Source organism: Podarcis cretensis (assembly GCF_951804945.1).
Source record: "Podarcis cretensis genome assembly, chromosome: 5".
Lineage (NCBI taxonomy): Eukaryota > Metazoa > Chordata > Lepidosauria > Squamata > Lacertidae > Podarcis > Podarcis cretensis.
Window position 1 is genome coordinate 4,964,390 of NC_137174.1, and position 27,893 is coordinate 4,992,282.

The following is a 27,893-nucleotide window of genomic DNA, read 5'->3' on the forward strand; positions in this document are numbered from 1 at the left end:
CCCCCCCCCTGCCCCAGTTATTTTCAGGTATAGTTTAAGGTGTTTGGGGAGAACAGCACGTTCAAATACAATGCACCCAGCTCGTCCTTTTAAAATATACCTGCAAACATTTTGGCATTTCAACACATCTTAGTTAAAACTTTTATGAATATCTATGCTGTCATGTCATGACCCTTTAGGAGATTATGGGTCACACACACAAAAATTGCACCTTGTTTTGAAGATGCATATTGTTCTTACCTTCTTGATTTTGTTAATGCTGTCGGAGAGAGATAAAAGTAAGTGTGTTTTTTGTTTTGTAATTGGAAAGTCAAGTGCACGTTGGCTGAGCGAAAGCTTTTGCAACTTACTTGCATGGCTTCAGGATCAGAAGCTGTATTGCAAAAACTCCAGTGAATGTAATCCTATTAATATGTGTTCATTCATCTAGCTGTTATAATCATTTCAATTTCATTTCCTTATTTTCTCCTCTTAACTTTTGTTCCCTTGCAAAGTATTTTGAAATAAGTATCTGACAATCTAAGATACTACCTGGCGGTCATGTTATGTCTTGTAAATTTGCATTTGTTTCTGGGTTGTATTATTGCAGGAGATCAATTGAATGTACCAATGTAATCGAAGGGGAGCACAGGGACAACACAGGGAAATTGTAGCCTGGAAATTCCCATTCCGGGAGGGGAATGCCTCTTGTACTTCTGAGGGTGGAAAGTTAGATGTATAACAGGCAGTTAAACATATATCCATCAACAAGATTTTTGAGTTAATTATCTCCCCCACCCCCTTTTGTGTTGTCATTTGCATTGAATTTGCAGAGAGGTGAAGATTCATTTTGAATTTAGGTTCCTGGGTACTGCGTATATATACATGAAATTGCGTATAGTGGGAACACCACCTAAAAAGCCTGTACACACCCTCTAAATATTCAGAAACCCACAAAAATCCGCCAAACTCCACCACAGTCATTCCCTCCAAACCTCCTTTCTCAAAATCCAACTCTCCGCAGGCCTCAAAGGTCTGTGCAAAGGCTCCTGGGATTGCAAGCTTGGGATTTTCCTGCTCTTTGGGAGCCATTTTTGCTGTTTTCGCAGTTTGAATTGATTTATTTAACTATTTCCTGGCGCTGTGTGTATACACATGCGTGAGCCTAACATGCATAAGTGGAGGCCTGCATTTGACTGTCTCTGCTTTTGGATACACTGAAAAGCTTCAGCAAATGCCCGCTCTTCTGATCACATTGCCCTGTCCTTTTTACCACAGGATCATATCCGTAGGTGGTCAGACTCAAACTCCACTGTTCTTGCCCAGCCAATCGCATTGTGCCTTTTTGTAAGCCTTTTGGCTCCTTTTGCCTGACTGTACTACAGCTCCACAGATCATTTTTGGAAGGTCGCCCGCCCTGTCTTAGAGCAGTGCTATACTTCTGACATGTTTGACTGTATGTGTTCTTCTGTGAAAAAGTCTTTTCTGTTAGGAAAGGTTAGAAAAGGTTTTGGCTCAGTTTTGTGTTTTTCCCACACAATCCTCATATGAAAGTTGCATGCAGTCCCAGCACATACATCTGAAGAGCATCTCACACCTTAGGGGGCACTTTTGGTCACCTGCTATTACTGGGTGGTGGGTGGAGATTCAGGTTTCCATTTGAAATACGTTGACTCTGCTCTGTTTTTAGGGTGTCATCATTACGACTGGCCTACAAAGATCTTGAAATTCAGATGAAAGATGAAAAAATAAATATGGCTGGTAAAAAGAAAAGTGAGGTAGAAAGACTTGGCATGGGATTTAACAGCAATAGAAGGTATGTATTGTTGTTTTTTTAATAAAATATATATTGCTCCTTCATTGCCATCGCAGAGCAGGGTGCCTAAAACAAAATAAATTATAACTACATTACTAAATGTTTACTTATAAATACGTATAGACAATTTCATAAAAATACAGCAAGGTAGTATAGAGCATACAAAAATACAACAACATCATCAATAAAAACTGCTTGGGAAAAGGAAGTTCATGTTTCAGAGGCCAGTCTGACTTCTGTCCATAGCTGTCAACTTACAGATTTGAAAATAAGGGACCAGCAGCCTCAAAAATAAGGGATCAGCAGCCAAAATAAGGGATTTTCCAAGCACAGGTATGTTCAACTTCTGAGCCCCTCCAAGCCAAAGGCAGAAAGCCCAGCCAGCAGCCAAACGAAGCCTCAAGCGGTGGTTCCCACAGCACAGCAACCCAGCAAAGGGGATGCAGCAAGGGAAACCACCATCACCTCTCTGCTGGGAAGCGCTGAGCAAAGGCAAGTCCCCAGGCAACGCGGCTGATTTGATTGGCACAAGGCATGAAAGCTCCACCCCCCAGTTGTTCTTAGACTCCTTATTGGGTGAGCAACGCAGCCAAGCAACCCAGTTGGAGCCTCCCTCCTCCCTGGCTGGCAGGGAGGGAGGGAGAGAAGCTGCTTCCTTTGAAACCCAGGAAATTTAAGGGACATCATCAATAAGGGACAGCAGCGGGACACGGCGCTGGGGGATAAGGGACTTTCCTGCCAAATAAGGGACGGTTGACAGCTATGCTTCTGTCGTGTCCACTCAAGTTGACTCCCTGCTCCTCATCATTTGGTCAGCCCTTTAAGGAGTGTGTCCACAAGGAGCCATAGTTAATAGTTTACCATGAACACAGAAATTGCTCCCACTTTACTCCTATCCTGGGTGAAAAGGAACAGTGAATTATGGTTCCTGGCTTAGCATAAGGCTCACGCTGGGATCATGGTTCCTTTTCCTCAAATCACAATTTGTAAGCCATTTGTTTTGTTAAAAAAACCCAAAAATATTACTGTGATCTTTCATTTGTTCTTTGGTTCTTGATCTCTGTGTTTACAGTTTCCCTTTATGAGGTTGCCTTGGGCTTGTGATCCTTATTAGGGCTTTAATGGGAATAATGAAGGGGAAGGGGTAAAAGTTACTTGGAGGCTGAGGAAACCATGAAGGTTTTCTTTACTAATATTCTCTCAGTGTACTGAATTCTATCAGATTTTAGTATGTGTAGTTTTTATTATTATGCATAATTTTAAATGCCTATATCAAGAGAGCAAGGCTTGTATAAATATTATGAATTACATAATCTGTACTTCCACTCAGCATTTCCACAAGGTTCCTGATGCTATTCTACCAAGAATTTTCTCAAGGCAAAACATAGTTGGCAAGCCTCAAACCTTTCTCTGCCCAGAGTCAAAATGAATGAAAAACAGGTGAATAGGGTAGGGGGAAGACTGCTACAAATTTTTAATTCCAGGGGGGTATCCATATAGTGTGCGTCAGAAAAACTCCAGTGCTTTGTAATACCTTGGCTAATGATTTGTTGTGGTATAAACATTGGCACGTATACTGCTAGTCTGCTTTGTCAGATGCATGAAGGACACCATCAAATGAAGTGGGCTGTTGTCCATGCTGTAAAGGCCTTTGGGTATGTTTAGCACCACAATACTGTCGTGTTGCCTTTTCTGCAGCAGACTAACTGACATGGCTTGCGGAAGGCACTGGAATTAAGCTTGTGAAGTGACATACATCCATATAAACAGCAGGATTAATCCATGAAAGCTGATCCCATAATTAATCTCTGCTGCATTTGCTCAATGTTCTAGGTCAGGGGTCAGCAAACTTTTTCAGCAGGGGGCCAGTCCACTGTCCCTCAGATCTTGTGGGGGGCCGGACTATATTTTGAAAAATTAATAATGAATGAATTCCTATGCCCCACAAATAACCCAGAGATACATTTTTAATAAAAACACACATTCTACTCATGTAAAAACACCAGGCAGGCCCCACAAATAACCCAGAAATGCATTTTAAATAAAAGGACACATTCTACTCATGTAAAAATACGCTGATTCCCGGACCGTCCGCGGGCTGGATTTAGAAGGCGATTGGGCCGGATCCGGCCCCCGGGCCTTAGTTTGCTTACCCATGTTCTAGGCCCTTCAATACAAAGCTGTCTTTATGTTCTAATAAAGTTACTCATTGGAATAAGTGAGGGGAGAAGCTTCAGCATTTCTAGTGAATGTCCTGGCCTCACTAGGATGTCTGACATCAGTTTGAGACCCAGTGCTCGAGAGCAGCATGAGATTGCAGAAAGATTTTTTCCCTTAAACCTACTTTAAAATCTTGTTGTCATGGCTGTGGAGATCTGAAATTTGATTTGTTGTATTAAGCTTGATTATTACATCGGGCCTTGGCCTATTATAATTAGATGTTTACTGAGAATCCAATTCATAAGATGGACTTTGTCCTTTTAGCTGAATTTCTCTTTGTCCGTTTAATGCTAACGCAGTCGTATCTTCTCTCCCATCCCAGTGGCATTTCCCATTCCGTAATTTCAGATATGCAGATCATAGAACAAGAAACACCTATACTTGCAAAACCAAGGAAAAAGTACAATAATAATGATGACTCCGACTCATATTTCTCATCCCCTAGTTCAAGGTAACACTTTCTCTTTTTCTTTGGGGATGGGATGGTAGAAATGTTACTTGGTTGGATTAAGATTAAAACATCTAGGCAGTGGCAAAATGTTTTGCATTTCCAGTTCAAACTCTTGAAAGCAATTTCAGCAGATGCAATGTACTAATAATTTAGAAAATCATAAGAGTGAAGGTCATGAACTGAATTGTAGTTGGGGATATGAGGGAAGATGATGAAACACCTTATTTTCATGTTGACTTTCATATAGTTTTGGAGGATTTGAAATCCTGTTTATCTATGAGATACTCATATCCATAAATACCTTCCTTATTATTTTTTAACATTTCTGCAGGTGTTGGTTGTGTTCACATGACCAAATTCTGGTATTAATAAGCCAAGGTGTTCATGAGCTTGTGGCACTTAAATGCAGCATCCTTTTCGAGTATAGGGAGAGAAACCAGGAAGCAGCAATTGAACTATGGTTTAAACCAGGCTTCCTCAACCTCGGCCCTCCAGATGTTTTGAGACTACAACTCCCATCATCCCTGACCACTGGTCCTGCTAGCTAGGAATCATGGGAGTTGTAGGCCAAAAACATCTGGAGGGGTGAGTTTGAGGAAGCCTGGTTTAAACTTAGCTTCTGAATCCTGACTAATTTGGTATGTATTAATCTGGCATTCACATTATTTATTTATGGAACTCCTAAACCACCCATTGCGGGACGCAGGTGGCGCTGTGGGTTAAAGCCTCAGTGCCTAGGGCTTGCCGATCGAAAGGTCGGCGGTTCGAATCCCTGCGGCGGGGTGCGCTCCTGCTACTCGGTCCCAGCGCCTGCCAACCTAGCAGTTCGAAAGCACCTCCGGGTGCAAGTAGATAAATAGGGACCGCTTACCAGCGGGAAGGTAAACGGCGTTTCCGTGTGCGGCTCTGGCTCGCCAGAGCAGCGATGTCACGCTGGCCACGTGACCCGGAAGTGTCTGCGGACAGCGCTGGCCCCTGGCCTCTTAAGTGAGATGGGCGCACAACCCCAGAGTCTGTCAAGACTGGCCCGTACGGGCAGGGGTACCTTTACCTTTACCTTTAAACCACCCATTAAAATAGATCCTAAGGTGGCTTGCAAACATTAACAAAATCAACAAAATTATAAAACCTACAACAAACCAAGTAACATTTTTGAAAACTATCACACACAGTAAAGCTATGAGACAGCTGTTCACACAAGCCCTAGGACCTTGGACAGTCCAGTTAAATTTCACCAAAGGCCTGGATAAGTCAATGTGCCTTAACTTGGCTCCAGAAACCTAATAATGTAGCCACCATACTCGCCTCCTTGGGGGGAGAATTCCTTTGTCAGGCATGACTACAGGCATGACTGTCCTGGGGCGCAACAAGAAGGGCCTCCCAGGGCCCAGGTTGGCTGGTAATGTGAAGCTATGGCTAAACATGAAGCACCTGCGTGAATGGAGGAGCCAAGAAGAAGCAAGGCGGCAGCATGAGAAGGCTTGATGCTCATTCCTATCCTGATTTATTACGGCATTAATTGGTCATGTGAACAGGTTAGTGGCTTGAATCAAAATGACCGCCGGTAGAATTCCACTTTCCCACACTTCATAGCCCCTTATGTTTCCTGAAGAGCTGGTGCTGGGATATCACCTAATGCCTTCTAAGTAACAAAATGCATTGCCATTAGATTGGAACTAGAGGAAAGCATCACCTTCCCAAGGGCGCTTTTCAGCTAAAGACTCAGCTCTTGCTGCCCTGAAGGCCAGGGGGACCCTCCAGAGCAGTAGTCCAATAACATTCTCTTTTACCACCCAGGTACTTTGATTCCTCCGAATTGAGAAGTAGCACTTTTTCTAACTGGGACGACAATTCTGATTCCTTCTGGAAGAAAGAGAGCAGCAACAGAGACTTAGATACGATTCTGTCTTCGAAAACTTCAAGCTACTTAGAGAGGTACCTAAAGAAAACCTTCATGTGAATAAACCTTCAACTAGGGATGATCTGATAATAATCTTACTAATTTTCAATTACAATCCAATAATAGCCTTGTTATAACAATACCAAATTATAATACAGTTACTAATACTGATCATTCAAATATCAAATTATATAATTTAGGTGCCCCCCCCCCCATGCCAGATTTGATGAACCTTATCAGTTCCTTGGCAAGTTCACAGATTCCTTTCATCCCTCCGTTCGGCTCAAGATAAATGAGCAATTATACTTCCAGTTAAATTAAATTCCAAGTCCTTTTAGAATTAATCAGTTCAGTCCGTAGATAATAAAGTCCAAATTAAGCTCTGATTAACAGGAGACCCTCTGCTTCTTAATGGCAGCGTAGGTGGGTTACCGGCAGCCAAGTGTTTTTGCGCTCAGTGTCTCCCTGCCTCCAGCATCCCGTGCCGGAGCGAGAGCCAGGTACAAACTTTGAGTGAAGCCTGTTCCTCCCTGTCCCTGAGGGTAACTTGCAAGGATAATTACCCTCAATCATCATTGTTTTTTCTTCGCTAACGATCTCCTGCTGTCGTGGGCGCTGCCTCCATTAAGGCAGACCGGAACCAGAAGCCTCAACTAGGGATCATCAGATCAGTTTGCTTCCAGCCTCTGTCTATTTGGCATGTGTTTAGATGTTTGTTCCATCCTGTTTTTGCAACAATCTGCTCATTTTTTAAAAATGGATATGAAAAAGTCATATTTAAATTCATATTTTAAAAATACAGTTGTATTTTCTCTCAGCATATGCTTTTCTAATTTATTCTAAAACTTGAGTTTTAAAAAATGCATTTTACATCTGGGAAAGCTCAGTCGGTAAAGCGCGAGACTCTTAATCTCAGGGTTGTGGGTTCGAGCTCCATGCTGGGCAAAGAGATTCCTGCCTTGCAGGGGGTTGGACTAAATGACCCTCATGGTCCCGTCCATTATTCTACATTTTCCAGACAAGAATTACATGTCAAATTTGGAGAAATTCTAAATCTGAAGGATAATTATGTTCTGGTCCATGTATTAATCTAGGAGTTGTGAATTAGGTCAGTTTATTTAAAAATGCAAACCAAATAAAATTCTCCTACCATTTAACCACAGAGGCAAAACAGGTAGTCTAACATATTCACTTGTATCTAAGATATTCAGGTGGGAAATTCTGTGAGTAGGCAAATACTGAATATTGAGTACAGTGATCTGCTTGTGGCTATGTTAAAACCTTTCTTTCTGTGCACAGGCTGCATTAATATTCTCCCTTTTTCTTTGGTCTCTCTACGTGTTATGAGCTCATGAGAAATTCATTGACAAAGCAGCTAAATAGGTGAAAACCTCTAAAAGTATTCTCATAAAGAAATAGCCAGCAAAATTGTATATAAAATCCAGAACAGGAGGGGATTTTGTAAAAAATATAAACAGCAACCACCATGTCTTAGGTTTTAAAAGGTGGAATGTTAAGTTTTAGACTAAGGAGTCTTGTTTAATACTCTAGGGATCATGGGCTTTGCTGTGGTTTCTGTATGTGAAGAGAGGTTTTCCAAATCTATCGGTCTGTGTCTTAAAAGGTAAAGGTAAAGGTACCCCTGCCCGTACGGGCCAGTCTTGACAGACTCTGGGGTTGTGCGCCCATCTCACTTAAGAGGCCAGGGGCCAGCGCTGTCCGGAGACACTTCCGGGTCACATGGCCAGCGTGACATCGCTGCTCTGGCGAGCCAGAGCCGCACACGGAAACGCCGTTTACCTTCCCGCTGGTAAGCGGTCCCTATTTATCTACTTGCACCCGGAGGTGCTTTCGAACTGCTAGGTTGGCAGGCGCTGGGACCGAGCAGCGGGAGCGCACCCCGCCGCAGGGATTCGAACCGCTGACCTTTCGATCGGCAAGTCCTAGGTGCTGAGGCTTTAACCCACAGCGCCACCTGCACCCCGGTCTGTGTCTTAATGGTGGTTAAAGTTGCAGTTAAGCAGTGCATTTTCAATCCTCTCTGTTTATTGCTATCAATATATAACAGAAGAAAGAGGAACATCAGGGAAGTGTGATCCTTAAATTTTTGGTGTTCATAGATAAAAGTGATGCACAAGGAACCCAGCAGACTTCTTGTGAAAACAGAATTTTTTTTAATTAATGTTTGTGTACATAAAATGATTGGGTTGCTAACATAGCTGGGATAATTCATGTCTTTTATGTGCATCCTTTTCCACCTGGATTATAATACATTAAATATTTATAAAAACTAACCAGTTGAAATAAACTAGGTGACACTGTAAAGTTTTTAAAATGAAGTTTTTATTTATTTTCAAATTATGTTAGATACATTTGAGGAAAAAAAATGTTCCAACAGTAAACAACAAACAAATTTGTGTCATGCTGGATAATAAAGTTTCATTTGATTACTCTAAAAAGTCTTGCCATATTTTTTGAATGGGTATTGGGTATTTTTGTGCCAGGGTCTGAACAATTCATGCATTCAGTAAATATTTGCCATGTGTTATAAAATGAAAGTGGATGGTGCTTGCCCCTAGGTGCTTTGACCTGACATGTCAGTTTCTCAGCCAGTGCTGTTGACTACACTCTGGCATGCCAAGAAGCGATGTGAAGACCAGATCTAGTTTTCCAGCATCATAATGTACAGTTTCTGGAATTACCACCATTGCCATACCAAAATTCTCCAGCAAAACGATATTGCGTACTTCTGCTTGACTTCATTGTTGCTATTTATGTATTAAGCTTTTCAATTAACTTTTAGCAATAGGTTTCTGAAAGTTCTATTTAATCTTACTCTGGTTATAAACTTTCTACCTTACAGTGGTGCCTCGCAAGACGAAATTAATCCGTTCCGTGAGGCTCTTCGTATAGCGGTTTTTTCGTCTTGCGAAGCAAGCCCATTGACAGCTTAGCGGTTTAGCGGCTTTTAGCGATCAGCTGTTAAGCGGCTTATCAGCGGATCAGCTGATAAGCGGCTTAGGAAAAGGGGGGGGAAGGGAAAAAAAACCCACAGGAACTCGCAAGCCATTTTCGTCTTGCGATGCAAGCCCATAGGGAAATTCGTTTTGCGAAGCGCCTCCAAAACGGAAAACCCTTTCGTCTAGCGGGTTTTCCGTCTTGCGAGGCGTTTGTCTTGCGGGGCACCACTGTATTTACCAGTGTTTTGTTTTGAGATCCAACCCCCATGCAGATGGAAGCCACAGTTGTTAAAATTGCTGCTCTAATGAAATAGCTAAAACTACAAAAAGTATAAATCTATTAACACCATCAAGTTGATAAGCAATATATTAAGGTTTCTTTTAGAAAGTTACAGTGGTGCCCCGCAAGACGAATTCCTCGCAAGACGGAAAACTCGCTAGACGAAAGAGTTTTCCGTTTTGGAGGCGCTTCGCAAAACGAATTTCCTATGAGCTTGCTTCGCAAGACGAAAATGTCTTGCGAGTTCCTGCGGGTTCCCCCCCCTTTTCCTAAGCCGCTAAGCCGCTAAAAGCCACTAAGCCGCTAATAGCGCTAATCCGCTAAGCCGTCAATGGGCTTGCTTCGCAAGACGAAAAAACCGCTAGACGAAGAGAATCGCGGAACGGATTCTTTTCGTCTTGCGAGGCACCACTGTAATTCTACTTGCTGGATCCTCTCAGATATAACCATATGGAACAATGTTCTTTTAGGCCTTCGTCTCGTCGTAAAGCCGAGTTTGAACCTCCTGCAAGCACAGATGAGGCCCAGAAGAAATTTGGCAACGTAAAAGCTATTTCATCAGATATGTACTTTGGAAAGCAAGACCATGCTGACGTAAGTGCAAATTAAATTGCACTAATTGCAAAACCTTTATGCAATTGATAACCAGTTTGTGGGGTATTTGGAAACATCACATTGCTAGAAGCAAATTTTTCTTGTGGAAATAATTGTGATTTGAGAGAAATCAGAGTGATGGTGTTCTCCTCCCTCAAAAAATAAATAAATTCAAACTTTCAAACCAGTTTAGAAAATTGCATCTGTTTGGATGTCAACTTAATAGCATATGAGCCATTTTTCTCCTAGTAACCTATACTTTGAGTGGCTTTGCATATTTGGAGGAGAAAAATCAATGACCTCAAGCATATTTGATAAGCTATGTGGAGAAAAATGATTCATTTATTTACAATTCATGATAACATGAAACGTGTTTTGGGATGTGATGTTTAATACTTGCAACTAGGAAATGAATTAAGAACTGGAGTTAATAAAATACTGGCTTTACCAGGATATTCAGCTTCATAGCAACAGCTGAAATAATCTCACCTAGATGTGAAGCATGTGTAAGTTTATTATCATTGTTGAAATCTTCTTAACTCTTTTGTAGTATGAAGCTAGAGTTCGGTTAGAGAGACTTTCAGGAAACTCTGCTATAAGTTCAGCCGATTTGTTTGAAGAACAGAAGAAACAACCATCAGGTAGGAAAGGAAAATGATGAACATTTTTGCTGTTTTGAATTGTGTACAGTGTCCTGGTGATCAGCATACTGTCAGTGTTGGTTTAGTTATGGAATATACTGCTATCCTCATACATCCTGGAAAATAAGTCCTTGGTCGAATACACTTCAAGAGCAATCCTAATATTGGCCTGTTTATATATTTTGAGACCTGTTTTTTGCTCCTGTCCTGAGCAGGTGCCCCTGCTTTCTCACCTAACAGTAGCCCCTGCTACTGTTAACGGCACCTGTTTCTTGAAGTCAATATAGTTCAGTACTATCTAAACAAATGGGTTGTGTGGAATACATGAAATTAAAACCAGCAAGTTCTTGGGTGGGATTTAATACTATGGAGGCCTTCCTTTTTAACTCGGAATGCCCTGCCTGTAATTCTTTATCCAGTTTCCATGTATTGGGGAGATCCTAGCTGTACTGTGCTTTACATCTACTTGCATGATCAGTCAAAGAAAGCCCTTTGCAGGTGAGGAGAGGGCTGTTACACTCAGGTCCTGCTTGGAGACTTCCCAGGGATATCTTGTTGTCCACTGTCGGACTGGAACAGCGGACCTTGTTTTAATCCCACAGGGCTCTTTCAGGCTGCATTTGGGGCTGTGTTAATTGGTCCGTAGTAAAATACCGAAATGTATCAAGCTAGCCTCAAAAATAATTGTGTCTGTTTTACTGCTTGCCTTATGTGTGAAGGGAACAGTTCAGATGCTGGCTGGAAATAATATATACAGTTGTACCTCGGGTTAAGAACTTAATTCGTTCTGGAGGTCCGTTCTTAACCTGAAACTGTTCTTAACCTGAAGCACCACTTTAGCTAATGGGGCCTCCCACTGCCGCTGCGCTGCTGTTGCGCGATTTCTGTTCTCAACCTGGAGCAAAGTTCTTAAGCGGAGGTAATATTTCTGGGTTAGTGGAGTCTGTAACCTGAAGCGTATGTAACTCGAGGTACCACTGTAATGTGTGTTTGTGTATGCTTAAGTTACTAGGCTTTTGTCTGAAAAGTAATCATTTCATTTGAAACACGCCAGTTTCAACCTTACTTCTTCCAACAACCATAGTCAAGATTAACCACACTTCTGGGTTCAGGTGCAATTCTAAACTGCCGTTAATAAAAAATGGAAGTGAAAGCTGCCAGTCTTCTCAATTTTAAAGTGCCGTTAATCAGTGAAAGCTGCCAATTTCCTCACAGCTACACTGGAAGAAGTGAGGGGAGAGTAGAAGCACCTGAGTGTAAGATTCACCTAGTAAGATTCCCATTAAATATTATTGTATCATCATGTCCAGATGCAACCAGTGACTAGTACTGTAATTGATACTTATGGGGTTGAATTTTAGAACCTCATGTTACTATGGGCTGGAGCCTGATTCCCCCCAGATCTATATTTCTCCCCTCCACCCACTGGTGGAGGAAGAGGAGTGTGTGTGTGGGGAGTGCACAGCCCCCCGGCAGCGTGATCCCAGCAGGGTGCCATTGCGGCTGCCCCCCCATGCTGGGCGCCCTGCCCCTGCGGGTGGCGCGCCTCACGCCAGGACGCGCGTCAGCCATGCCCCCGCCTGCTCTCCGTCCCCCAGTGCCGGAGCATGAAGCTCTGTCACTGCCTCCACCCCAGTTTTCTGTTTCTCATAGAGTTTGTGTTTTATGTATTGAAAGGTATTCCTATCAAAGCACACCAAAAAAGATATTAAAAAGTTAATATTTAATGAAAATTTTCTATCAAATTATCACCACAGTGGCTCTTACAGCTAAAGGACTTTGTTGTGCCTTTCAAAAAGGGTCTTCTTTGGATTTACAGCTAAAAAAGCTACAAGCAAGACCTTTGTATGCATTGTGTTCTGGCCCACGGTCCTATATAAATCCTTTTAGATACCAGTGATTATCATGAAACTTGATTATAGTAGGTTGATAGGGTCTAAATCTCTTTGTGCATATCTGCAGCAGGAAGCTTGCAACTGGATAATCTAAAGTGCCTGCTATTTAATACTGGAGAGCCATTAGAGGCTGGTAACATGACACACACTACGTGCTGAAACTGAGCAAGGAGCTTAACTGCTGTCTTGTAGCAGTTCACTACAAGAGAAAATGAATAATTTTAAAAACACAATATAATGAAACCTAGACAACTTTACAAACAGTGATTGATCCATAGTGTTTTACAGTTAACAGAATTTTCAACTGTATATGTTCTTTACGAAATTTCCCAGTACCTTTTACACAAAACATGATCACGTCAGGTTTAGATATTTGAAATCGCTGACATCTTTAATGTTATGAAAGTGTACCAGGTTTTCCTACACAATTTATCAAGTGGAGGCAACTCTGATTTTTTCTGCTATTTAGGTACTAGCATTTGAGTTTAAGCCTAAAGATTTATTCATTATTCAACTGTGTAGAATGCAACTCTCACGGTAGATCAAAGGAGGAAACTAATCCACTGGCTGCATCTGCCTTGTTGAGTCACACAGAAAGAGGCCCACCAACGGCCTCCACCGCATTCGGGATTTCTATAGAGCAGATGAGGTGCTTTATCCCTAGATCAGGAGTCTTCTACTTTTAGGGGTCTTACTGAATTCCACTTCAGAGGTTCTCTCAAAAGAGCAGGCAGAAGAATAATTTATCTTTTAGCGTAGCTATAAGCACTGCAGTGCTAAGATCGGAGCTAAAGCTCTCCACGTGCAAGCAAAAGGCAGGATTTTCACCCATCTAATAGCTGGAATGGGAGTGGCTAGAAATATTGATCATGTGTGAGAGAGCGCCTGCTATGTGCCTCTGTGTATGCATGTGGGTGAGCATGCATATACTTTGGCCACACTTACTGCTGTCATGTGGCCATGTGACTATCAGTGTGACTGAGAAATTCTAGCCCCCTTTGCCTTCAATCCCCCTCTTCATTTTGCTGGAAAACGGGTGTGTGGGGTGTTCGAGGAGGGGTAGTAGCTCTGGTTGGGGTCATGTTGTGCCCCTTCTGCAGTAGCTTGTCCAATTTTGGTCCCCACCCTGCACTCAGCTCTCTCCTGTGGCTCCTAGAAGCTGTCAGCAGGCAAGGGCAGCCACAACCCGGGAGATGGTTCTGACTGGCCAGCTAAAGCAGGTGCAGGATGCTGGCCTGAATCTTGGAATCAAAGAGCTGGAAGGGACCCTGAGGATCATCTAGTCCAACCCCCTGCAAGGCAGGAATATGCAGCTGTCCCATATGGGGATTGAACCTGCAACCTTGGCATTATCAGCACCACACTCTAACCAAGGTGAGAGGAGCCTATGGGTCTCAAACCCTCAGTCAGTTAGGGACTTCCTCTGCATGTGAAGACAGATGGAGCGGATGAGACCAACAGTGGGTACAGCTGTCAAGAAGGCGGTTTTTGTATGTGCTGTAGAGGGAAGTGAGAGACAAGGTGGTTCCTCTAGAAGGAAAACTCTGATCCTAAACTGCTGCCTTACAGAGCATCTTTGAATGGAGAAAAAATTGACTAAGGAGTAAACTTCCCCAGTAATTCCTGCAGCCAGGCTGGTGCCACATTGTATTGCTGTGCTTTCCTTTGGACCACATCAGCCAGGCCGCCCTGGACCTCTAGACACACTGCTCAGACTTGGGCCCCAGGGAGGTCACTTCAGTGCTGCCAGTGCAGCCACTTAAATTCACATGTGGAGGACCCTCCATGGTCTCTTGAGACAGATGGATGCAAAAAACAAAATAAAAAATCCTCTGCTCTTTCCCCCAATCTCACTGGAATTTATTTTTCTATAAATCAAAGAAGGGTCTTCCTGCTAAATTATTTTTATGTGCAATGTTCAGGTTCAGAATTGTACTTTCTCTTAAGTATCTTTTGAAATAGCATCTTTGTTTCTGAAAATGAAGCTCAGGAATTCGCCCAAAATATTAACATTGCAGTGCAAAACCAGCTTTTTACCATCTAATGGTAAAACTACAGATGTCATTGATAGTAAACCCAAACTACTGTTTGGTATTTTGGTACATTAAAGATAGATAGATGAGTTCACCAACATACTTACACATTTTTGCTGAGTGTCCTTTCCAGGTTATCGGGCATCTCCAAAATTGTTTAAGAAGAAGGGGTAACGGAGAAGCTTAGAACAATGTTTCTGAATTTTGAGTCCTGTTCAGATTGTAAATATTGGAACCACTTTGGAGCATGTTTTGCCATCCAACTCTTAATGTTTGTCACAGCCATAAACCTTTCTAAACAAACACAATTATGCACCCTAGTCTTTTGGTTCCATAGATTTTAGATAGTTGTTTTAATCACGTTGAAATGATTTGTCTATTAAAATTAACTTAGGAGACCTGAACTCACCTCTTTTTTTTTGCATAACCACAAAATTTACTTCTCACTCTATTCTTAGGCAGTTACAATATTTCACATGTCTTGCCCACTGCTCCTGATATGGCTCAGTTTAAACAAGGAGTGAAATCTGTGGCTGGAAGGCTTTCTGTCCTGGCAAATGGAGTCATGACTTCTATACAGGTTAGTAAACTTACACAAAAGGGACGTTTTCAAATTTGAAATGCAGGATTTATATAGTTTTCTGTTGGTAGCAGACATACCTGTATGTGAGACGTTGGAGCATGCTTCTTGTGTAAACTTTGATGGTTTTATTCTGCCACTTCCATAACAAGGCTGGATCCCTTTAGGTAAAACAATTGTGTAGATCTATTCATGGAACACACAGTTGGCCATATTTTAAGTGTTTTCACAATGGAGGGGGGGAGTAAATTTCAGTCCATTTATTTTCGTAGTTGTATGTTTTATGTCCGTAAGACATATATTTTCTTATGAATATTTTATTTTCATCACTTAGAGGTTTGATTAAGCAGTATATAAGTCTTGTTACACGAATAGAGTACAGCTGTTACACTACTGCATTTTTTTTTACAAGGGATGGGGAGTTTTTGCACCCTGTTAATCATTGTGGGAGGTGGGGATTATTTGTTTGCTGCTGTTCTTAATTTTATTATTTATTATGTATTTTTTATATTTTATTTTTATATTGTGAACTGCCCTGAGATCTACAGATGAAGGGTGGTATACAAATTTAATAAACAAGTGGACAAAATAAATAAAAATAAAATATGGATGCAGACTTTAAGGTCCAGAAGACTTCTGCCAGTAGGAATGTAAGTTGACCCCATAAATGCACAGAGTTCCATGTCCACAGGGAGATTTTTCTACAGCAAGCAACTGGGAAGTCCCATTCTTTTCCTTCTCAAGCTTGCTTCTCTAGCTTATCACCAGTATCAGGAGCTAATGTTCTCAAAAAAAAAAAAAAAAAAAAAAAAGGAAACACAAATGGAGAATTAATGGTCAACTTATTGACCAGGTAGCAACTTTCAAATACCTGGGAATAACTTTTCAGGAAAGGGTCTCGTGGCACCAACAGATGAAAAACGCCATTGCCAACGCAGGAAGGGCCAATAAAGCCCTTACAAGATTCTTTCATGGGAAAGGGGGAAAATACGTTCCAGCGGCCTCCCAGGTTTTTGCTGCAAAAATACTCCCACAACTCACTTATGGATCCCAGGTCTGCAGTTTTTAAAATTTTGCGCCTATGGAGGCATTTCAAGCAAAATTCTATCGGTGTTTATTGGGGATCCCCCCTTGTGTATCTAATATAGCTGTCCGCTTAGAAGTTGGACAACCACCCGTTAACGCGCGGCTGTGGATTCTAAAGATACACTACTGGTTAAAACTTATTTTTTCCCTGGCCGGTTTGGCTCCCTTAACACTCTTAGACGCCTTTCATTCTACCTGGAAGGCTTCCCTGTTTGAAAAGATAAGAAGCTTGGGATTCTCCCTGCAGATCTTGATAGCGGCAGGATATGAGAGAGCCAGAAGTCAAGTGCTCCAACGCATTAGGGACATAGAGCTGCAATGTCATATGGGCAAAATGGATAAACATGCCACAATTAGAGACTTTGGGAGAGTGTTCTCACCCGCAAATTATCTGGCTGATTTACAAATACCTAAGTACAGACACTCCTTTACCTTGGCCAGATTCAACGTTTTGCCCTTTGCCCTGTTGTTAGGCAGATATGAGGGCAAACCATATGAGTCACGTGTTTGCCCATGTGGCTCATCGGAAGTGGAAACAAGTCTGCATGTATTGCTGCACTGTAGTTATTACGAGGACCTACGCCTGACCTTTATTGCCCCAGTTCTACAAAAGCTTAAAAATGAACCAGAACTCCTATGTATGAGAGCCTTGGTAGAAGATAAGGTCCCTGAAATTACAATCAATGTTGCCAAATTCTGTGTAGACGCTATTAGGCGCAGGAAAGAAGAGCTTTCCAATGTCAATATGCAGGCGAAGGCAAATACTTAATTTTATTTATGCTGTCTAATTTTAAGTTGCTGTTATGGCCTAATCTGTATTGAAATTGTCCTTTGTTTTTCCGGTGTTATCTTTTGCTGACTAGCTGTACGAGTTAATCTGGTCTGTGACCGTTTAATAAATTTGATTTGATTTTTTGACATCAATCAGCAGTTCTTAAAAAACAAGCTGAATCTTAATTTTCAAAATCCATTATATGGGCCATTTGTTAAACACTAAATTACAAAATAAATGGGTAGAGATTTCAATTTGCGATGTTTCAGATATAATAGTGCATGCAGCTTGTATTTTTGCTTGTAAGAGAGAGCACCTGTTCATTTCTTTTTATTTCCTTCTCTTTTAGGATCGTTATGGTTCTTAACCATTTGTATTCAACTGAACTTGGATACACAGAAGAAGAGCTTTTTAAAAACAAACAAACACCACATCTCCCGTGGATAATAGTGCAAATCTTAAATGAAGGCTGTAAAATATTTTGTTTTAATTGATTTCACACCTGTATGTTTTTACCATGTGTCCTCTTTGGTTCCTAGCCACCTTTCATGTAACCTAGTGACTTGTTATTACTTCTGCTTTCATTCTGTTAGTGCCGTCTCTTCTGCTGTTTGTGGCTTTTTGGTGCTATGAATAGCTTCCCCACCGTCACTTCCAAGAATCTGGTTCTGAAGCCAGACAGGAAAGGCAAAGCATTATGTTATGTCTTAATGCAGAATTAGTTATAGACAAGCAATGAGATTATTTTCATAATATATGCTTGTCACCTTACAGAAAAAGTTGTCTGTGATAGCTCACTGGCTGTAACCTCAAGTTAGCTCTTTTGCTTAGCCCCTTCCATGCGTGCCGATACTGGAGTGGCCATGAAACTGGTGCCTTTCCTATCCAGTCGGTGGGTAGAAAGTAGTATCTGGACAGAGCGATTCCTCAGGTAATCGAAGGTGGGATTTTCCCTACCAAAATATTTACACTACTACATGCATTCCAAAGTCTGAAGTGAGGGAGACCTAAGGGATTTGAGCATTACCTTCCAGGGCTGCAAGGAGCAGTGGATTGATGTACAATCCTAAGGAATGGTGCTGATCTTGCGGCACTTCAAAATAAGAAGGGGGTGTTGCGTGCATCATCCCAACAGACCCATAGAAGAGGCCACAATTCAACACAGAGTTAAGAATGGGTTTTGTGTGTATCCGGGATGTCTTGATAGTTTAAAACTAGTACTGATGAACGTCTCAAAATGGAAGCTAATTGCTATGTTCTAGTTGGAAAGTGAAGTAGTATTTGAAGCATTATTTTTCCCCATGTAAACAGGCGTGTCTAGAGCAGAGGTTTGTCACTTGTTAGACTCTCATGTTCCCCAACCAGCATTGCCAACGGGATGATTGGAGTTGTAGACCAAAACATCTGACGGGCTGTAGGTTCCCTATGCCAACCTGTCCTGTGTTAAAGGACCTTGCTTTTGTGTGTTGACAGTCTGTTTATTCATAACAGTTAAGTTTTCTTTTGAATTTCAATTTAGGCTCCTTAAGTGCTTTTAAACAATCAATATGATGTATAAAATTAAGACTAAAGTGTTTCTATCTGTACAAGTAAATGCACACAAATAGATATATTGTACAGAGAGAGAATCTACTTATGAAACTTGCAGGGCCAGACAGTCTCGTCTTAGGCTGTTTAAATTTCTTAGTGCTGTTAACTTCCGTAAGAATTTTAACACCATCTTGGGATTTAAGAACAAAATGCTGAATATGTGCATAAATGTATAAAGAGTGGCTGTGTTTTAGACAGCCTGGAAGCATAATTCCTAAAAATAAACTGAATTGGAAATTTGGTGGCCTGAAAGCTCACCAAAAAACCTACATTGTATCAGTTCTGTATTCCCCCCCTTGAACAGCTGCCCTTTGAACAGCTGCTCAATAAATTTAGAAATAAATTGTAATCTTTCATGTGAAGCTTTGTTTTCTGCTGGCTGACTGAATTTCATGTTGTGTGGATTATCATGAATTTTGATTCCTATCAAAATTCCTATCACATGCAGAAAAGTGTGTGTGCATGTGAGAGAGGGAGAGGGAGAGAGTCACACTTCTTCAGGGTTCAGACAAAAACACACCAGCAGACAGATGGACTCTGAAAATAGAGGTGGCTAGTCCAGAAGGACCAGGAGACTTCTTGTTTAAAGCATAATGACAGAATATGGGATCAGCAGGAAGCCATTTCCAACAGCTCAGCATGACATGAACCGGCAAGATGCATTATTTACTTAAAAACAAGAACTGTCTTCTCTTTAAAAAAAAAAAAAAATATTTATTGAAGTTTCAAAAAGGTTACAAAAATGTAAAAGAGAAAAAGAAAAAAAGAACAAAAAATACAAAATACACACAAAAAGAAGTAAAAATAATATAAGAACAATTTTAAAAAACAACAACACGTCATCCTTTCCATATCTTAACTTTCCTTTACTTGTTTCCCTGACCTCCTCACACCTCCCTTTTTTGTATTCTAGTTCAATTAATAACTTCAGCAAATCCTTTCCATTTTTTCTTTTATCTTGATAATTCATCTAAATATATTGTAACTTTGCATTTTCACCTAGTAACACTCAATTTTCAATTAAATAATTTATCTTAAAAAACCTAACCTGTCAATTAAGTCAGCAAATCCTTCCATCTTTCACTACTATATTCTGTCATTCAATTTGCCTTAATTTATTTTAACCTTATCTTACCATAAAATACCTTAAAACTTAAGACTTAATACTTATTTATACATAACTCCATATTATTTCTACTAAAGCCAAATAGTTTCCTTCCAACGTTTTTCCTAATATTCATTAATTTTACAATAATTTCCAAAACAAAATTTTAAGAATTTTCATCCAATCTTCATCCAGCGTCTCTTTTTCCTGGTCTCGGGTTATGTCAGTCCTTATTGTCCTTTTCTTCTGATCCATCAACCTGGTAATCTTATGTCCGAGGCTCTTAAGTCTCTTCCATGTCCCTTCTGCAGATATTCTTCTTGTTTATACTTGCACTTTACCTTCTCTTTTGTTGATCTCTTTCTTAGTTTCTTTCCTTTCTCATTGAAGAGTAGATCTCGGGGATGTTCCAACTCAAAAATGTCTCCATCTTTCCAGATCTCCCCTGGCCCGCTCCAGGTTTAACCTTCAACAACAACGGCTTATGCTCCTGTGGGGCCTCAGGCTTCTCCATTTGTATTGCTTGAAGTTCCACAATTTCCTCCCCTGTCTTCTGCATTTGCACTTGCTCCATCAAATCAGGTTCTTGAGCTGGCTCCTGAGTAATTCCTGTATAAATATTCACTGTTTGTCCAAGATTTTTAACTGCAACAGTCATCAAATCCAACTTCTCATGCAACTGTTCTAAGAGGGCGCTCGTCTTGCAAAGAGCAAGCACCAAAATTTCTTCCAGATACATTTTTGTTCAAGGTCAGTCTGTTCCCAGGATCCTAATCACCACAGCTGGAAAAACCCCAGATCGACTCCAGCAACAATTTAACAAACTCCCTCTAGAGGAGGCAGTTTCTAATTGTATCCATCTTAAAAGCAAATCCAACAAAAGAAAGTTACTTTCACTTTTTGAATTTTTAATTCCTTTTAAATGCAAAGGGCAACATTGAAGATAATTTGTATCTCTTCTTTAGCTGTCTGTCAAAAGATGTTTCTTTCACGGTCAATGAACTCACCAAAAGTCTCTGTCTCTGACACCCCGTTCCCAGGTTTGAGATGGTGGAAATTTATCTTTCTTTACTCTCTCTCCTGCAGGTATAAACAGTCAAATTTCCCCCTCTTTACTCCTGCTTCAAAGAGGGGTTTGGATGGTTAAAACAGGAGGAATTTTAGATCCTTATGAACAGCTTTTCAGACTTTAGCTTGCACAATTTTTGCTTCGGATTATTTACAAAAACGGAAGGCGGACTTCCTGTTTAGAGCCTTCCCACTTGAATGCCAAATTAAAATGTTTCTTAGCCCAATTTTCCGTTCTACTCACGGGTACTTGTTTTAGAGTCCAATTGTCCACAGGAAAAAGTCAGCGCTCTCTGGCAACAGCTGTGCGGCTTCACTCCGTAAAAATAGCGGTCGATTCAAGACACCGCGCCACTCACCCCCACGTTGCTTCGGACCCCCAAAAAGGGGTTTCCTTGCATGTAGGGGGGGCGCTCCTGGTGTCAGCCGAATCCCACGTTCCCAGGCTTCCTCTGCCTGGGATTTTTAAGGGGTCTCCGCCTTCGCCGCGGCGGGAAGACCCGATTTTCGCAGAGCGGGTTCCTCTGGATCAGAGGAATTCCGTCATTGCCAATGGCACTAACCCGGAAGTCCAAGAACTGTCTTCTCCTAGGAGTTACCTGTTCATTGCAGGGAACCACTTGTCAAGAACCTCACGTTCCCTTGCAGATTGTGATTAACTCATTTTTGTGCGTGTTTATTTTGACCCAAGCATTAATTGTTGTGACTTGGATCCTAAGATACATTTGTGGAAGTTCACAGAAGGAAAGGGTTGCATCCAACACTCCTTGTGCTGTGTTTGTGCAATGGAATGTCTTCCTTTCCTCTCACCAGGTGTCCCCAAAATCTGCTCTTTTGGTCCCCCCAACCCTTGAGCAAGGGAAAGAGAAGGAAGCGCCATCCAAGCAGCCAACATTTCCTATCCTGACCTGCACCCCCCTGTGCTTCCTTCTGGCACAGGGCAAAAAGCAAGCTGGTGGCCATTTTACTGGTTAAAGCTGGGGTGGAGAACCTGTGGCCATCCAGGGTTTTTTTTGGGGGGGGGCGACTCCCATCGACCTCATCTAACATGGCCTGTCGTCAGGAATACATGGAGGCCCACAGATTCCTCATTCCTGGCCAGAATGATCACAAGCAGAGATGATAACATTCACCCTGTGGATCCTTGGGAAATGAAGTATTTGGGTATGGAGTATCTGTGGAAGGACCCATATCTCAAGGTACAGTTGCTTGAAAGCCTCAAAGATACTGTCTATTGATAGTTTTGCAGGGAGGAGCAGAGTCACTTGAACATCATGCTCAAACTCCCAACCCACAGAGCCGCTTCAGGAGGATCTCATCAACACTACATGTGCAAATCTCCCAACACTTTGGTCTCATAAGAAAACCAAGGCTGCTTCTGAAATCTAATGCTTGGGGAACTGAGAAGTGGAGAACAATATTAGGAACATATTTTATGGTGAACCAAAAAAGGTGGGCATTGGGAAATAATAGCAAAGCCGTTGGTTGTTCTCAAAAGGCTCCCTAGAAATATACAGGATGTATGAGAAAGTTGATCTTAGAAATGGGAAGCTGTGGGGGATAGGTAAAGGTACCCCTGCCCGTACGGGCCAGTCGTGTCTGACTCTGGCGTTGCGTGCCCATCTCGCTTAAGAGGCCGGGGGCCAGCGCTGTCCGGAGACACTTCCGGGTCACGTGGCCAGCGTGACGAAGCTGCTCTGGCGAGCCAGAGCCACACACAGAAACGCCGTTTACCTTCCCGCTATATAAAGCGGTACCTATTTATCTACTTGCACTTAAGAGTGCTTTCGAACTGCTAGGTGGGCAGGAGCTGGGACCGAATGACGGGAGCTCACCCCGTCACGGGGATTCGAACCGCCGACCATACAATCGGCAAGTCCTAGGCGCTGAGGTTTTACCCACAGCGCCACCCGCGTCCCGTGGGGGATAGAGCCACGTACAATTCCTTGAGGAAGACAATACAAATTTTGTGTTCTGGTTAGAGAGATTAACTGCAGAACATATCCTTGGCCTTTGATAGGTCACCAGAGTAAAACAATAGCCAGACAAGCAGATCAAACTGCTGCCAAAACCATCTCTTGAAGCAAACAAAACAAAACAACCCTTTGGAGCTGTGTGCACTGTACAATCTGGCCGATTCAAGATAACAGTTCCCATTATACGAAACCTTTAGTGGGGTCTTTAAATGTTAAACTACTTTGTGAATCAGTCTGGGCTTAGAAACAGGATATGAATATAAATCAAGGGTCAGCAAACTTTATCAGTAGGGGGCCGGTCCACTGTCACTCAGACCTTGTGGGGGGGTGGGGCAGACTATATTTTGAAAAATAATAATGAATGAATTCCTATACCCCACAAATAACCCGGAGATGCATTTGAAATAAAAGCACACATTCTGTTCATGTAAAAACACCAGGCAGGCCCCACAAATAACCCAGAGGTGCAGTTTAAATAAAAGGGCACATTCTATTCATGTAAAAACACACTGATTCCCAGACCGTCTGCTGGCCGGATTTAGAAGGCGTTTGGGCTGGATCCGGCCCCTGGGCCTTAGTTTGCTTACCCGTGATATAAATGAATGAGAGAAAGGTGTAGGAATAGCTGCTCCACTTGAATCGTCCGGCAACTGGATCGTTCTAATTTTTGTGGTAAATCAGAGGTAAGAGTCTGTGTCTGCAGGCGCACAAACAGATATGCAAACGGATCTGTGTCTGCTCAGCATACGTCCTGGAAACGTCTAGGAACAGTCAGTACCTTCTCAAGCAGAGAAACCTCATTCCTCCTGGGCAGCCCTTTCTCTGCTTCCTCCTTACTGCTGCAATTACGGCTGCTGGGAACATCACAGCATCTTTAAAATTCCCAAGGCAGTCTATTTTATCTTCTTTGTTGTCTTCTTGTTCTCTTTGCTGTTTCTCCTTTATTTAAAAATGTATAGCTTTGCAATCTTAGTCTTTTATAGAGGCAAAAATTGTCCCAGTCCCAGTCACTAACTACTATTTAGTTTGGAGTTGGATTTAATACCAAGGACTAACACCAAGCTGGTCAGGAGCTTCATAATAAAAATGAAAAACGTGCTTACATTCTCAGTCTTCTTGCTATCACTCTTGAATAATTTCTCAAAAGGTTTTCACGGTGCATTCCATGTCTAATCAGAAGTAAGTCCTACTGAGTTCAATGGGGCGCATGGTCAGACGAAGGGTATTGCCCCAGGCCTCACTATGTCTGGAAATAAAAACCGCATTAGCAAAATCAAACACATCTGCAAAGTTTGCTTCAAGGAGGAACGGCTATGCCAGATACAGCTGTATAATATGCTGCCATTCTAATTGCAGTGAGTACCGGTAACTTAAACAGATCTCCTCCCTAGATCTTTGACCGGATGGGTACAGACTGCCTGCTTTCAGAATGGCTCAGGTTAAACAAAAATGCTTGAAATTTTTCAAGTAAGGATGAGCTGTCATAGAGCAGTGGTTTCCAACCTTTTTAAGTCCATGGCTCCCTTGACCACCCACATTCTTTTTTGGGGAGCCACTCCCACTGAGGTTCTGTTACATGATGTGCATAAGTGGGGATTCCCCCGTTCCTCCCTGTTCTGCCCCCGCCAGCTGCCCTGAATGTTCTTCAGAAATATATGGGCTGCAAGTTATTGAAAGCCCCCCTGGCTCCCCTCAAGTGTTTCTCGTCTCCCCAGGGTGCCCAGCGCACTGGTTGACACCCAGTGTGATAGACTATTATTAGAGCACAGGACAAGTAATTAACATATGCTGAATTCTCTGGGTGCCCTTCCATTGGCCTATGTTTTGTTGTGCCCCCTAGTTAGTTGGGAAAGGACAACATTTTGAAATCCAATCTTATAGTTCAGGGCTGGGGAGTCTGTGACCCAATAGATATTGCTGGATTCCCAACTCCCATCAGCAAAAACCAGCATGACCAATGGTTGGGGATGGTGAGAGTTCTAGTCCAGTGAAACCCAGTGGACCAGAACGATGACAATGTAGTGGTAGAAGAAGAGTTTGGATTTGATATCCCACTTTATCACTACCCGAAGGAGTCTCAAAGCGGCTAACATTCTCCTTTTCCTTCCTCCCCCACAACAAACACTCTGTGAGGTGTGTGGGGCTGAGAGACATCAAAGAAGTGTGATTGGCCCAAGGTCACCCAGCAGCTGCATGTGGAGGAGGAGAGATGCGAACCCGGTTCCCCAGATTATGAGTCTACCGCTCTTAACCACTACACCACACTGGCTCCAGTGTGTGCATGCTCAGAGGATGACCTCCAAACCATCCTAAATATCTTTGCAGAAGCTTACAAAAAGCTTGGCCTTCACTCAACATCCAAAAAACCAAAGTGCTGCACCAACAAGTACAAAATAACCCCTCTGCAGCGCCACAAATCCAACTCAATGGTGTAATGTTGGAAAATGTTGATCACTTCTCCTACCTAGGCAGTTTATCTTTCCACAAGGGTTAACATTGATGCTGAAATTCAGCAACGCCTGAGCTCTGCAAGTGCAGCTTTCTCCTGATTGAAGTGCAGAGTGTTTGAGGACTGGGACGTTTGCAGGGAAACCAAAATGCTTGTTTACAAAGCTATTGTACTACCAACCTTACTGTATGCTTGTGAAACATGGACCCCTTACAAGCACCATCTCCAACTTCTCGAAAGATTCCATCAACGGTGTCTCCGAAAAATCTTACACATCACTTGGGAAAATAGGCGAACTAATATCAGTGTACTGGATGAAGCAAAGATCACCAGTGTTGAAGCAATTATTCTTCAACATCAACTTCGTTGGACTGATCATGTTGTGTGGATGCCTGATTATTATCTTCCAAAGCAACTACTCTATTCCGAACTTAAAAATGGAAAGCGTAATGCTGGTGGTCAACAAAAGAGGTTTAAAGACTGTCTCAAGGCAAATTTTAAAAAATGTAGTATAAACACAGACAACTGGGAAACACTGGCCTGCGAGCGCTCCAGTTGGAGAACAGCTTTTACCAAAGGTGTCATGGACTTTGAAGACACTTGAACTCAGGACGCAAGGGAGAAATGTGCTAAGAGGAAGGCACGCTTGGCAAATCCACACCATGATCAACTCCCGGCTGGCAACAAATGTCCCCACTGTGGAAGGACGTGTGGGTCCAGAATTGGCCACCACAGTCACTTACAGACTCATTGTTAAAACCGTGTTTATGGAAGATAATCTTACTCAGCTACGAGTGATCACCAAAGAAGAAGAAGAAGAAGAAGAGGAGGAGGAGGAGGAAGAAGAAGAAGATTCCTGCATTACAGAGGGTTTGATTATGATTCGCAGGGTTCCTTCCAACTCTATGATTCTATGAATCTATAAGTCCAACCCTGCCATAGTGAATTATCCAGATTTATTTCTCGAATCTCTACCCGTTTTGAGACACAAAAGCACCCAGTGTGCAGCTTCATTTATCCAAAAATAGTAAAATTCAAAGTTTTGAACAGCATAAAATGGCTGCTAATTTATCCAACGCTCTTACATCTTTTGAAATTTTGATGAGGCCTAATGTAGTGTCCAAAGGCTTATTGCTTTATTGTATACAAATGACTAATGGAAAATGAGAGGCAGGACCCAAGTTTTGAAGAGAAATAAAATAAATGCTTACACTGAACAATGGTTGTCACAGATATTTAAGCAAAATCAAAGCTGTTCATTAGACATGGGCCACGGAGAAAAATGTCTAAAATATTCTATAGAGATAGAAATGTGTACACATGAAACTGGGACAAAATTGAACTTTATTTTTATTTTATAGGAGATGTAAGCTGCAAACTGGAACTTCTGGGCACATTTGCTGGGAATGTAAGGGCACTAACATTTATTAAATTTAGCATAGGTAAAGGAAATAACTGCATATGAAATACAATAAGTCCTCAAACTATCTTACTTGAATATATAGAATAACATGCTCAGGTAGAACATAGGCAGTTAGGTACCAATTTGTTAATTAGGTGTAGGAGTTCCCTACCTAATAATCGTGAACAAGCTATTCTACCTAACATAAAAAGCAGACAGCTTTACTGATGCACATGTTGACATTAACAATATTTATGGGAAGACAAAATGCTTTTGCCAACCTGCACTCTTTGTTTATTTGCAGTTAGAACAAAACTACAGGCATATTGGCTTTGCAATGTATTTCTTTTAAACTATTCTTTATTACACAATCTATTTCCCTTTTATAATATTCTCTATCTATCTATCTATCTATCTATCATCTATCTAATCTATCTATCATCTATCTATCTATCTATCTATCTATCATCTATGATCTATCTATCTATCTCTCTATCTCTCTATCATCTATCTATCTATCTATCATCTATCTATCTATCTATCTATCTATCTATCTATCATCTATCATCTATCTATCTATCATCTATCTATCATCTATCTATCTATCTATCTATCTATCATCTATCTATCATCTATCCATCATCTATCTATCTATCATCTATCTATCTATCTATCTATCTATCTATCTATCTATCTATCTATCTATCTATATCTATCTATCTACTATCTATCCTATCTATCTATCTATCTATCTATCTATCATCTATCATCTATCTATCATCTATCTATCATCTATCTATCTATCTATCTATCTATCTATCTATCATCTATCTATCTATCTATCTATCCATCATCTATCTATCATCTATCTATCTATCTATCTATCTATCTATCTATCTATCTATCTATCTGTCTATCTTCTATCTATCTATCTATCATCTATCTATCTATCATCTATCTATTATCTATCTATCTATATCTATCTATCATCTATCTATCTATCTATCTATCTATCTATCTATCTATCTATCTATCATCTATCTATCTATCATCATCTATCTATCTCTATCATCTATCTATCATCTATCTATCTATC

The 27,893-nt window shown here is 41.5% G+C and overlaps 1 protein-coding gene across 8 annotated transcripts in view; it reads left to right on the forward strand.

Annotated features, from left to right (window-relative positions):
* ARFGAP3 (ARF GTPase activating protein 3) overlaps positions 1-19,157 on the forward strand; it is a 39,286-nt gene extending 20,129 nt beyond the window's left edge. For all 8 annotated transcript variants that reach the window (XM_079975272.1, XM_079975274.1, XM_079975275.1 and 5 more), the window contains 7 exons: positions 1,670-1,795; positions 4,338-4,466; positions 6,264-6,401; positions 10,077-10,200; positions 10,751-10,841; positions 15,228-15,349; positions 17,557-19,157. In XM_079975272.1, coding sequence (XP_079831398.1) covers positions 1,670-1,795; positions 4,338-4,466; positions 6,264-6,401; positions 10,077-10,200; positions 10,751-10,841; positions 15,228-15,349; positions 17,557-17,574 — 748 coding nt within the window. In that variant the 3' untranslated portion in view covers positions 17,575-19,157. The remainder of the gene's footprint in view (positions 1-1,669; positions 1,796-4,337; positions 4,467-6,263; positions 6,402-10,076; positions 10,201-10,750; positions 10,842-15,227; positions 15,350-17,556) is intronic.
* Positions 19,158-27,893: the final 8,736 nt, after the last annotated feature.